The 12092-nt window shown below is 42.8% G+C and overlaps 1 protein-coding gene across 1 annotated transcript in view; it reads right to left on the reverse strand.

Annotated features, from left to right (window-relative positions):
• The window catches only part of ephb6 (eph receptor B6), a gene marked incomplete at both ends in the record, with an annotated part of 31211 nt that extends 20207 nt beyond the window's left edge, over positions 1-11004 (reverse strand). The window contains one exon of the mRNA XM_080858294.1: positions 10947-11004. Coding sequence (XP_080714420.1) covers positions 10947-11004 — 58 coding nt within the window. The remainder of the gene's footprint in view (positions 1-10946) is intronic.
• Between the last annotated feature and the right edge of the window lie 1088 nt (positions 11005-12092).

A 12092-nucleotide genomic window follows, 5' to 3' on the forward strand; every position in this document is an offset into this window, starting at 1 on the left:
CCTCTGAAATGTGATCAAGAGGAAGATGGATGGTCACAAGCCATGAAAAGAAGCCGAGCTGCTTGAATTCTTGCGCCAGGAGTAGCATAAAGTCACCCAACGGCAATGTGAAAGACTGGTGGAGAGCATGCCAAGACACATGAAAGTTGTAATTTTAAATCAAGGTTATTCCACCAAATATTGATTTCTGAACTCTTCCTAAGTTAAAGCATTAGTATTGTGTAGTTTAAAAATGAATATGAGCTTGTTTTCTTTGCATTATTCGAGATCTGAAGACACTGCATCTTTTTTGCTATTTTGACCAATTGTCATTTTTCTGCAAATAAATGATCTAAATGACAATATTTTTATTTGAAATTTGGTAGGAATGTTGCCAGTAGGTTATAGAATAAAACAAAAATGTACATTTTACTTTAACACATACCAATAAATAGTAAAACCAGAGAAACTGATAATTTTGAAGTGGTCTCTTAATTTTTTCCGCGGCTGTATAAGTATACATACAGTACATATGTCCAACTAGAGACCCGAATGACGTAATCACTTCTGTGCCTCACCAGCCACAAACCTCACCGCACGTCACTGACCCCATTACTACAGAGAGTGCAGAGTCTGTTTTCTCAAGGAAGCCATGTTTGTCTATGTACCCTTTTGACAATGACAATGCTTTGTTCCCTACCAACCTTTCTGTGCACCCCCACCCCGCCCCGAGACTCAACACATATTTTAGCTGTTGCCAAGATCACAGCCATCACATGATGATCTGTTTATGGCCTCATATCTAGAAAGCTGATGCATACTCTACTTTTGCTTGTACATGTACTAGTAGATGCTTGTAGATTGTAGTTTGTATAAAAGCACACACACCCTTCCTCAACACTATCACACACTTGAAAAACATAGGTTTCAATCTCTACCCAACACATGCTTCAGACATGAAGAAATTAGCCATTGTACATAACATTTTGTTTATAATTCATTTAACATTTAACTTTATCAAGTATTATCACAGCAGCATATCAGAAACGTGGATCCTCTTGGTGTCTCTTGAGAGGACCTTTTCCACTAAAGAACACTGATATGCCTTTTCCCCAGTATGGATCCGCTGGTGTGTCTTGAAATTATAAATTGCACTAAAGGCCTTCCCACACTGAGAACACTGATACGGCTTTTCCCCAGTAAAGGGACAGTGTCGCAAAAAGACGCATGTGCAATGTGCGTGACTACCATCGGGTAGCGATTGATTGGGTATTGCGCATGCGGAACTACCATCCGGTAGAGGACTTCCATCCGGTAGTGACACTTCTGCCTCCCCTGACAGCACATCCCAGTTTTCTCCCGTCTATTTGAACCGTAAATGCACAAATTCAGCGATTTTAAAAATGCTCGAAATGATTTCTGAAATTATATATTTTTTTACTTTTCAAGATGACAGGTGAGACTCTTCTCCCCTGCCTCCTCTGACCGAACGTCCCTGGTGTGTGTGTGTGTGTGTGTGGTTGTGTGTGTGTGTGTGTGTGTGTGTGTGTGTGTGTGTGTGTGTGTGTGTGTGTGTGTGTGTGCATGTGGTTGTGTGTGTGTTTGTGTGTGGGTGCGTGTCTGTGTGTGTGACCTCTCGTCCATGGATTAGCCCTAAGCTAATAGGTTAGCCATTAAAGCAGATAGCCCTTAGCAGTGCTTCTGATTCGGGTTTGAGGGTGCTCTGCTCAGCATTGCTTTGTTGCTGTAAATTGCAATGCATTACAAAATAAAATCTAATAAGGATAAATACAAAAATTTAAATAAAAGAATACAAATAAAATAAAATCTCCCAAGATTTTCAAATTTTGTGAAAGTATTGTGCCTGTGTTTGTTCACGAAGTATGCACTGAAGACAACTCACAAGAGATCCCAGGAGAAAAATCACATTAATGTGATTAATAATTTAATTAAATAGAACCACATTGATGTGATTAATAAATAAGTGAAAAATAAACCATATTAATGTTATTAATAGATACAGTACATAAACTAAAACCACATTAATAAATGTATAGATACATAAACTTAAACCACATTGATGTGATTGATAAATCAATTAAATGAAACCACAAGAATGTAAATAATACATACAAATAATAAAACCACAAAAATGTAAACAAATAAAACAACAATATTGTGATTAAAAATATAATGTAAATAAAAAATATATAAATTAATATAATAAAGCCATATCAATGTGATTATTAAATAAATAACGTAAAAAACAATAACACATTAATGTGATTTCTGCCAATGTATCCTTTTCATTTCCTCTTGGACAGGTGTTTCAGATAAGATTGCTATCATTGGTATATTCCAAGGCAAGCAAGTTGAGTTGAGACCATTCTGTGACTCACCGAAAGCAAGTGTAAGGACTTCAGAATCTGAGTAATTTGGTCTGTTCTTTAGTTTTTTGTAAGAACTCTAGCGTGTGAAGGCCTTTGAAAAGATCATCACAGTTGTCAAAACAAAAGTTTGGCTAGTAGTTGGCATTTTTTAAGTGGTAAAAAATGTTGATATAATCACTGCTTTAACATGGTTATAAAAAAAATAGATTGCAATAAATTAAGATACCAAGGTTTTTCAGTCCTTTCGTGTCATGATGAGTAGCAATACTGAGTCTTTCCTCAATTTTTTTATTTCAGTTTTGTGCTTGCTGAGCCGAAGGAAATTTTGAGACATCCAGCTGTTAATTTGGTCAATGCGTTGACAAACAAATCCAAGGGGTAGGTAGTGAGGCGGGAGGGCTGGATGCATTTGGGTGGCTTCAGCATAGCTATGATAAGAAATCTTATTGTCATTAAATGATTTGTCCAAGCGGGAGCATGCAAAGGTTGATACAGAGGTTGAAAAATAAAGGCCCTAAGATCGACCCCTGGGGACACCACAAGTCAAGGATATTAGTGTTGAGGTATAGTTTCCAAAGGCAAATACGAAGCTCCTGTCTTGTAAGTATGATCCAAGCTACATAACCATTCCTGAAAATCCAGCCCAATCTGTGTAGTAATATGTTATGATCAGCAGTGTCAAAGGCTGCACTGAGGTCCAAACACACTGGGGCTGATGTTTTGCCTGAACCGGTTTTAAGGCATAGGACAACCTTAATGACAGCTGCTGTGATTAGCATGGAAGCTCGACTGACTGGATTTTGGCAACAAATGATAGACAGAATATGGGCTGGTGATTCATCAGTATGGAAGCATCTACATTATTCTTTTTGAGTGGGGACTTTATAACAGCTCTTGTCTGGGACTTAGGGAAAGTGCCAGACAGCAATGATACATTTACCATTTTAAGCACGTCTGCTGCTATGAGGTGAAAAACAGATTTGAAAAAGGCTGGTAGGCAAAGTATCTAAGCAGCACATGGAACAGTTTACATTTTGAGAGTTTCTGCCATCAAGTCGAGTTCCACTCTCTTTGTTACTGGTATTTCCAAATGTGGAGTTGTTAGGAATTAAGAAGATATGCTTTCCCTGATTTAACAATTTAACTTTTGAAAAAGGACGCAAACTCATTGCGCTCGTAGAGAGAAGTTCAGATGTCAACTGTGAAGGGGTGAGTGTTAATATGTATATTGATGATTTTATAGAAAGAAGACTGTCCTGCTTTGCATATCTCAGCAATAAATGTGTGAAGCACCTCTTTATGGATTTCATAGTGGATCTGAAGCTTGTATTTGAGCTATTTCCTTTCAGGAAGGTGATTCTTTGCTGCTTTGCTATTGTGGGTTGCCCCTCTTGTGCCTTGGCTGTTTCACGCAGTCTTCAAAAAAACCACTCAACGATATCACCAAAGTAACTTGTAACTGAGATATCTATACACCACCCTCCCACCTACTGTTTAACTGGGTGGGCCAATCCCTCACTCATTGGATTTACTGGATTACTGAAACATCGAGAACAAGTGGATACCAAATCTGGTGGAAACTTGCTATCGATGGCCTATGCTCCACTATGGAGTAAGAAGGCGAACAAAAACTGCATGGCAGGGAGTCTGAAATTTCCATAACACATTAATTCATGGGTCTATTTCCTCAGTAAAGCTCACATTTACTCTTAATGCATACGGTTTCCACATGTAATTAAGTCTCTACCATGGGTCATAGATGAATGAGTGCATAAATAATTGAACTCTCTACGCTAAAAATAGATATTCTCACACAGCAACACAATCGCCATGGAGCTCAGAGGTTTCATGAGGGCGATCCAACCTTCTGGCCCATGGACCTAAAGTCATAGACCAGAGTAAGGATATATTTAACTCTCCCAAAAGTAGAATTTGGATGACACAGAGGTAACCATTGGGGAAATGTATTCTAATTACATTTTGGAAGCCAAAAGTGCTGATTTGGTCAAGCGATGAAATACTGTTTCAGAGAATGAACTTCTCTCTGGCCACTAAGGGAGGAACTCAGTGCCAATAGGAAGAGGCCATTGCTTTAGGGGGTATGTGAGTGAATCCAAAAGACACATACAGATTATAAAGGGGATTTTTGTGATTTAACATGGCCTTTCCAAAATATCCATTTAGATTAACCAGATTTCAACATAAATCAGTCTCTGAGATTTAATATGACCTGTCCAAAATAGCCATTTAGATACTTTCAGACCAACACTTTCAGATCAACACTTTCATAGCACTATCATTCCTAAGATAAGAGCAATCATGTATTAAATTTGACCTGTCCAAAACATCAATTTGTGTCACTCTCCTGAGCGTATTATTTTGTTTGGGATCAGAGAATTACGTGTGACCCATAAACAAACAAATAAATACACATAAAAAAGCTTCTCCTAATGCTGATAGATATGGTACATGGATTAAGTGATGGAATAAAGTAGTTCTTGAATTTGTAACAAGGACCTGAAATGGTTGAAATGTTAGCATTATTTTCATGGATTATCACAGTCATGTAACAGAGGAATTTGATGATGTATGATGTGTTTTGCATGTGTTATATAAATACAACACTAGATTAGGACTAAAAACTGTATTATCTTTACAATAATATAAGCAACTCTTTTTAATGTGTCATTCGTCATTCAAGATCCTGATGATATCTGTTGGTGAGATGATGTTGTAATTTTTTCCCCTTTAACCTGGTTTAGTTTTCTGGCTGTCTCTCCTTTAAAACCGTCTCATCAAAGTCTACACACATGAATAATATGAACAGAATTTCTTTCAACAATTTATTTTAAAACCAAGGGTACCAATTGCAGTTAAGTTTCCACAAACTCATCTAGTGCATTGCACCCTCAAACAGCCCAAACTAGAGGCCTATCAGTGTCTGACAAAAGCTTGCTGCCGTGATTTCTGTTGGTTCAGTGGCCGCCACTGACCCTGATAAAGAGTTGGGACCTCAGGCGAAAGTGCGGAGCATGCCATCTGGAGAGAGATGAGCTTTGTGTTTTGCCCCCTTCTGATGCGGTCCACCGAGCCCCCCTTTTTCAGCAGAGTGGTGCACATCAGAGGAGATGACAGAGCGCTCCCTCCTCTCGGGTTAAAAATGGACACTGGTTGTCAACTTCAGCGGAGACGTGAGAGGGGGGACTCAGGTCTGATGGAGAGTAAAAACTGCTGTATTGGCAATTCCCTTACTAAGTGCAGTGGTAATGCATTGTGCTATCTGGTCATTCTCCTCTCCAGGTTTATAAACACATACACTTCTTCCTCTCTTCCCTTTCTCCTCCTTCTCTCTCTCTCTCTCTCTCTCTCTCTCTCTCTCTCTCTCTCTCCGAGCCGTTGTGACTCCATTATTCATCTTTGAAGTGACAGGGGGCTTTTGGACAGACTTTAAACAAGGAGATCCATTGTCTTCCATTATTGATGAAGGGAAGAGTGAAAGTGACTTTGTTTGAGGAGGACTATGACACAGGGACACAAGGAGAGAAAGAAGTGAGAGAGGGAGGCAGAAGAAAGCAGGAGGAGAGAGAGGTAGTGATTTTAGGTTTAGTGTCTGAATATTAATGTTCTTTTCAATAGCTGAGTGTGTACTTCGAGAACCTCTTCTTGTCTTTACTGCCCCCCCTTCTCCAACACAGTAGTGAGGAAGAAAAGTGTAGGAGTTGTTTTGGTCTCTCTCTCTTTCTCCCTCTCCCTCTCTCTCTCTCTCTCTCTCTCTCTCTCCTCTTGTGGTGTTGATAGTGCATGGGGGTATTGCATTAGCGTCTCTCTTCTAGAGTGTTCACTTGAGTGGTCTGACTCAGTGTGCTTCTTAAGTAGAGCCTTGGTTATGAATGCATAATAGCCTGGTGCACATGCTGTGTGTGTGTGTATGTGTGTGTGTGTGTGTGTGTGTGTGTGTGTGTGTGTGTGTGTGTGTGTGTGTGTGTGTGTGTGTGTGTGTGTGTGTGTGTGTGTGTGTGTATGTGTGTGTGAGTGCGAGTGTGTGTGCGTGTATGAGTGTGTCAGTGAGAGAGAGAGACTGATGGAGAGTACATGTTGTGTCGAACTCATGCCTCCAAAGTGTTAATGCGCTTCTCAACAGTTTCCGCCTGATCAGACCACCACCCACTACAAAGCCTTACAATGTTAATACCGCTGTACTCTTGAGGTGAGCAGATTGCACTTTAACACCTACTGTCAAGAGGAACACACACATACACACACACACACACACACACACACACACACACACACACACACACACACACACACTCACACACACACACACACACACACACACACCAAGACACACAGACACCACACCTCACTCCCACAGGCATTCTACCACACAGCCAGGCCCATACCTGCAGGCTTATATTCTGTATAAACAGACCACACAAAGACACGGATATGCACAAACAAACACACACATGCAAACACACACAAACATGCATACCTGCTTACAAGAACATTCAATCCCCCCCCCCACACACACACACATACACACGCACACACACACACATAAAGAAAGAAAGAAAGAACACACACACACGCACACACACACACGCACACAGAAAGGGAGATCAAGAAGAAGAAAAAAAGAGAAAACAGTGTTCTAAGAAAGTTGAAACACAAAAGCACACACACACACACACAGACACACCACCCACACACAGCCTACAATAACTTTCCTGAGTAAAAGCGGCACACAGTGGCAGATGTGTCTCGATGGCCCCGTGTGATAAGCATGCTTCTGGCTGGGCTCTAGCTGATGTCCACATCCCTGCTCTCCCCATGCTATAATATGCTCCAGATGTCACTCTCCACAGACAGTCACCCCAGGACAGAGCCCACTGCTCTCCATCATTATCCTCAACCACAGGACCAGGGAGAGGGAGGCAGAAAAAGAGAGGGGAGAGAGAGGGAGAGAGAGAGAGGAAAAGAGATAGAGGGAGAGAGAGAGAGGGAGAGAGAGGGAGGGAGAGAGAGAAAAGAGGGAGCGAGACAGAGAGAAGCACAACAGAGTGAGAGAGGAGAGTACGGAGAAGGGTGGATTAACGCAATTCCAGAAATAAGCATGAACATGTCAGACGAAGTTATGAAAACCTCTCTCTCTCTCGCGGGGTTGGCTGGACTTAAACTGTTGAAAGAAAAGTATTTAACCCTCTGCTGCCTTATAATCTGAAGCTCCCTGGCCACAACAGGCTCATTGACTGCAGGTCTATGAACCGTGCTGTGCATAGAATAAAACTAAAAATCAAGTCTGTATTTTGTTTGATCGGCTTAAAAGCTTCTTGCCCCTCTCAATCTTTTGTGCTGCATTTGGCTTTACATGGTATGACATCGGAGGGGCCAGTCACCGGTTTTAATGAAACTTGGCCTTTGGGTCATTGTGCTCATTTCCAGACTGTGGATGGTGCCTTTGCGTGTTGACCCCTCATTCTGCTGTTCTGTCTGACAGGGGGGGCTTCAGCTTTTTTAGGTCAGCGCCTTCTCTTCGTGCCGACTTGGGGGCATCTTAATCGCTCCAGAGAACCGGAGGGTGCAGGGACCATTGGCTCGGCGTGACTCATGGCACGGACCGCAACACTGCGCAGGAGCACCTCACGCAAGGGGCCATACTTAACCTGGGAATGGCAGAGTAGAGTGATGCAAGGAGAAGGAGGTTGGAGGGATGAAGGGAGGACGGACGAGACCAGAGTGAGGAGCCAGGGGCCTGGGGGCAGCACCCGCTGCGCCAGCGTCTCCCCCTCACACGCAGCGCCAGGCTCTGGTGCCCACCGCCGTCTGTCCCGAGAGCCGAGGGGCTTCTGAGTTGTGTTCTAAAAGGGATCTGACGTAGGAAGGACTCCGCCACTGTGAGATTTCACACACGCACACGCATCTCATCGGGCCTTTTTAAACGTAGCCCAAATACACCACTACCCGGCTGCCGCACGCCACTGGATTGGCACACCATCACGATAAGGTCAAGTGGGCGCCTAATTAGTGTGATTGTATGTTAAGTGGGTTGGGGCCGAAATCTTGTGAAATTGCCCTTGGGGTGTTGAACCACAGACAATTGGACTAAAGCAGAGATAAGCTCCTTTCCCGGGGAGAGCCCGATGAAACAATGTGCTGCACCCGGGGGGAAAGCCTCATGCCAGAGAGTCAGTGTGCCAGATACAGAGACTGTGGTAAATACCTCCAAGCACAGATTCCAGTAATACTCATGGTGATGGGTGCAATACAAACAGAGCACACTGCACTTTAAATGCCTTGAAAGGCTTTAAACACTGTGCCCCAAATCTAACGGCGCTTAAGTCTAAATGACCATAGTGAGTAAACATAGGTAACCCCCAAATTCCCCAGAATCTCTTTTAAACAGATGATGGTACAGCTAAGAGGATAAGCTCAGAAATAAATAAATAAACAACTACTGACTACAGTGTGCATTCGTGTCACAAAGCCAGAAAACACACTGAAAAATATGATTACACTCTGAAGGGGACACAGCAGGGGTTTGCCACATAGCAGAAAAAAGGTTTTTATCTTTTTTCTCCCTCTCCACTCCTTCTGTGTCTCCCGTCTTCACCATAAGCGTAAGGGGAGAACTATAGAATAAGCACCAGAAGGTGAGACTGTACGGGAACCTGAAACACTCCAGCAGAGCTCTGCTGGAGGTGGACATGCTCTACAGCACAGAGGTGAGCTCCAGCACTGGCACCTCGGCTGGGTCCTGTACTCTGTGTCATTGTGCAACTGTGGTTGGTTCCAATAGTCTCTGGTTTTATTCAAGTTAAACCATGGAATGTAAAAGTTAGGGAACCATAGGATATCCCTGTATGTCAGCATATTAATCTAGTTATGCTGAAAACATTTCAAAAAGATACGAATTTTGAACAGGATTTTGCCAACATTAGACAGGCAAGCACAGTGCTGTCATGAACACACACACACACACACACACACACACACACACACATACACGCATGCGCACGCACGCACACATACACACACACACACCCACCCACACAGACATGCACACCATCCAAAGCACAAAGGCTAACCAGACCACAGCATGACTCACGCAGACACTCAATCACGGGCTTCATGCATGCCAAGACATCACATCACATTGAATCAGACTGAAAGCACAAGCCTCTGAGGGTCTGGCCTGGGCCCCTCCCCAGACTCCGCACCTCATACGAGCAGATACGTACATGTGCTGGATGAGAGTCATTGTGCTGTATTGTAGCTCCTGTGGGATGTGTGGTACTGGGCTAATACTGTATTAGTGGCAAACTCCCAATAAGTCAATAGGCAGGACGTCACTAGGCCACTGACCCCTTCACCCACTCCCTCTCTGTCTCTCTTTTCCTCACTTTGTCTGTCTGTCTCTCTCTCTTTCTCTCACTTTCTGTCTCTCACTCTTTCTCGGCTCGTTCTCATGCACCTTACTCTCTCTCAGCCTGTCGGCATCACTCATCTTTTGTACATACCATCTGTTAAAAGTCAGATGAGTCTTGCGCGGTCATGCGAGAGTGTAGGCAACTATGTAATCAAGCAAAATGCATTAAGATGAAAATGTGTCTCAGTCTTATGTTCTGTATCTCAGTGATTCACAGGACTTTTGCTCAGTATAAACAGCGACACATCCATCTATCTATCTGTCTAAAAGAATTACTGTGTGTAACTACAGGAACAGCTTCAGTTGGACACACAACTTCTGTGGATACACACTTCTTTTGAATCATGAAAAGAGGACTATGGGGATGGACAGATGAAAGACAGAGAGATAGACTCTGCAGTGGGACTCTTCTGTGTTGCCACTGAATTGAGGAGGGAGGGGGGTCTCCACTGTCACAATCATAATATCATCCGAAAAGGAGGGGGCTTAGGGGTTAGGGGGAGACAAAGGTTACGCAACTTATTATTCATCACTACCAAGCCTCCATTTTGTATTCTTTTGTTACCGGTGCTTTTGCTTTGGCACTCAGTGATGTAAAAAACCCAAAGAAGTCCTTTGAAACTGTCACAGTAGCATCACCTCACAGCCACATACACACTGGATCAAATCAATGTAGATTTACAGACACACACGTTGAAAAACACATGGACACATGGACATGAATATCTAGATATGAATGGCATGTCAGAATTAAACAGTGAAACACACACACACACACACACACACACACACAGAAGCTCAAGTGTGAATACTGTGCAGCACAGACAAGCTCTCTTTACAACACTGCTATCTCTCTGTCACACTAACACACATAAACACAGAGAGAGAGAGACAGCGAGAGAGAGAGAGAGAGAGAGAGAGAGAGAGAGAGAGAGAGAGAGAGAGAGAGAGAGAGAGAGAGAGAGAGAGAGAGAGAGAGAGAGAGAAAGCAATACCCAGGCATCATTTGCATGACTACAAACAGATGCACAGTGATGGAACAGCAGTTTAACAGACAAAAGTAAGTACTCCTAGACACACACACACGTGCAATGCAGTGCTGCCAATAACACCCATGCAGGCCACAGACAATGAAAGATGCTTCTTACCTTCCTCTGCTGAATTAAGCTGGAGAAACAGAGAGAGGTACAGAAACACACTCCACATTTCCACTACAGAATGATACTACTGGCACAGAGGGAGGTAGAGTTTGAGAGAGAGGGAACGAGAGACACACATAGGGAGAGAGAGAGAGGGAGGGAAGAGGAGGGGGATTGGGGGAGGAGTCTGTCTGTTCGTTTCATTTCAGATTAGAGAGAGAGAGAGAGAGAGAGAGAGAGAGAGAGAGAGAGAGACAAGCAGTACAAATACTTAGTGAGACAAATAATGGAAAACCGAAAAATATTCATCATCAGAAGTTGTGGTATGGGAAAAATACTTGGCATATTTGGCTGGCTCTGACAAATCTTTTCCCTTCTGCTCCCCTTTTCCATCTAACACCAAGCCACTGTTTGGCTCTCAGCGATGAAGTTTACTACTGTGTGTGCAGCACTGAGGGCAGATCGAATTGCTCTGATGTTTTCTCTCCGGCTGTCTCCAGTTCAAATAGACAGACCATTTAAAATGACATTTTATTGTAATCTCCAACAACTTGTTCCCTCAGACAGCATACAGGAACATCATCCCTTCCCGAAGGCTGTAAACCAGATTAGGGAAGTGCTCCTTGTAGGACAGTTCCCCCTGCTGGTCAGCTAGGAGAATTACATCCATCAGAGGACCATCAAAGCTGAGAAACCAGTTGCAACAGAGAAATGTTCTCAGTATTTATGTGTGTGTGTTTGTATGTGTGTTGATCTTAAGGCTTTACATTTTGGGGTTTCACTTCAATAAAATCCAAGTCTACTTGCATTTGTAGAAAGCTACTTAGTTAGCCATTATTTTTTTGTCAAGCATAGGAAAATGAGTATCTAGTAGGTTCCTTTATTGTATACACTCTTGGCTATTTTCCAGTGAAAACAATAACATAACAGATTCAAGTCCTGATACTTATCGCTGTACATTCGTTTACAGAGGAGGACACCAACATGGCAAGCCAGGTACACACAGATACAGCTAGACATACTAGCATTTTCCAGCAATGGAGACAGAGAACACATCACAGGCAGCAGAAAGGGTGCACATGTACACACGCGGGGACTGTTGCTTTTATCCGAAAAAACATCTGTATTATTTGTGTTTGCGGTTGAAGATGACTA

This window comes from Sprattus sprattus (assembly GCF_963457725.1).
Source record: "Sprattus sprattus genome assembly, chromosome: 19".
NCBI lineage: Eukaryota > Metazoa > Chordata > Actinopteri > Clupeiformes > Clupeidae > Sprattus > Sprattus sprattus.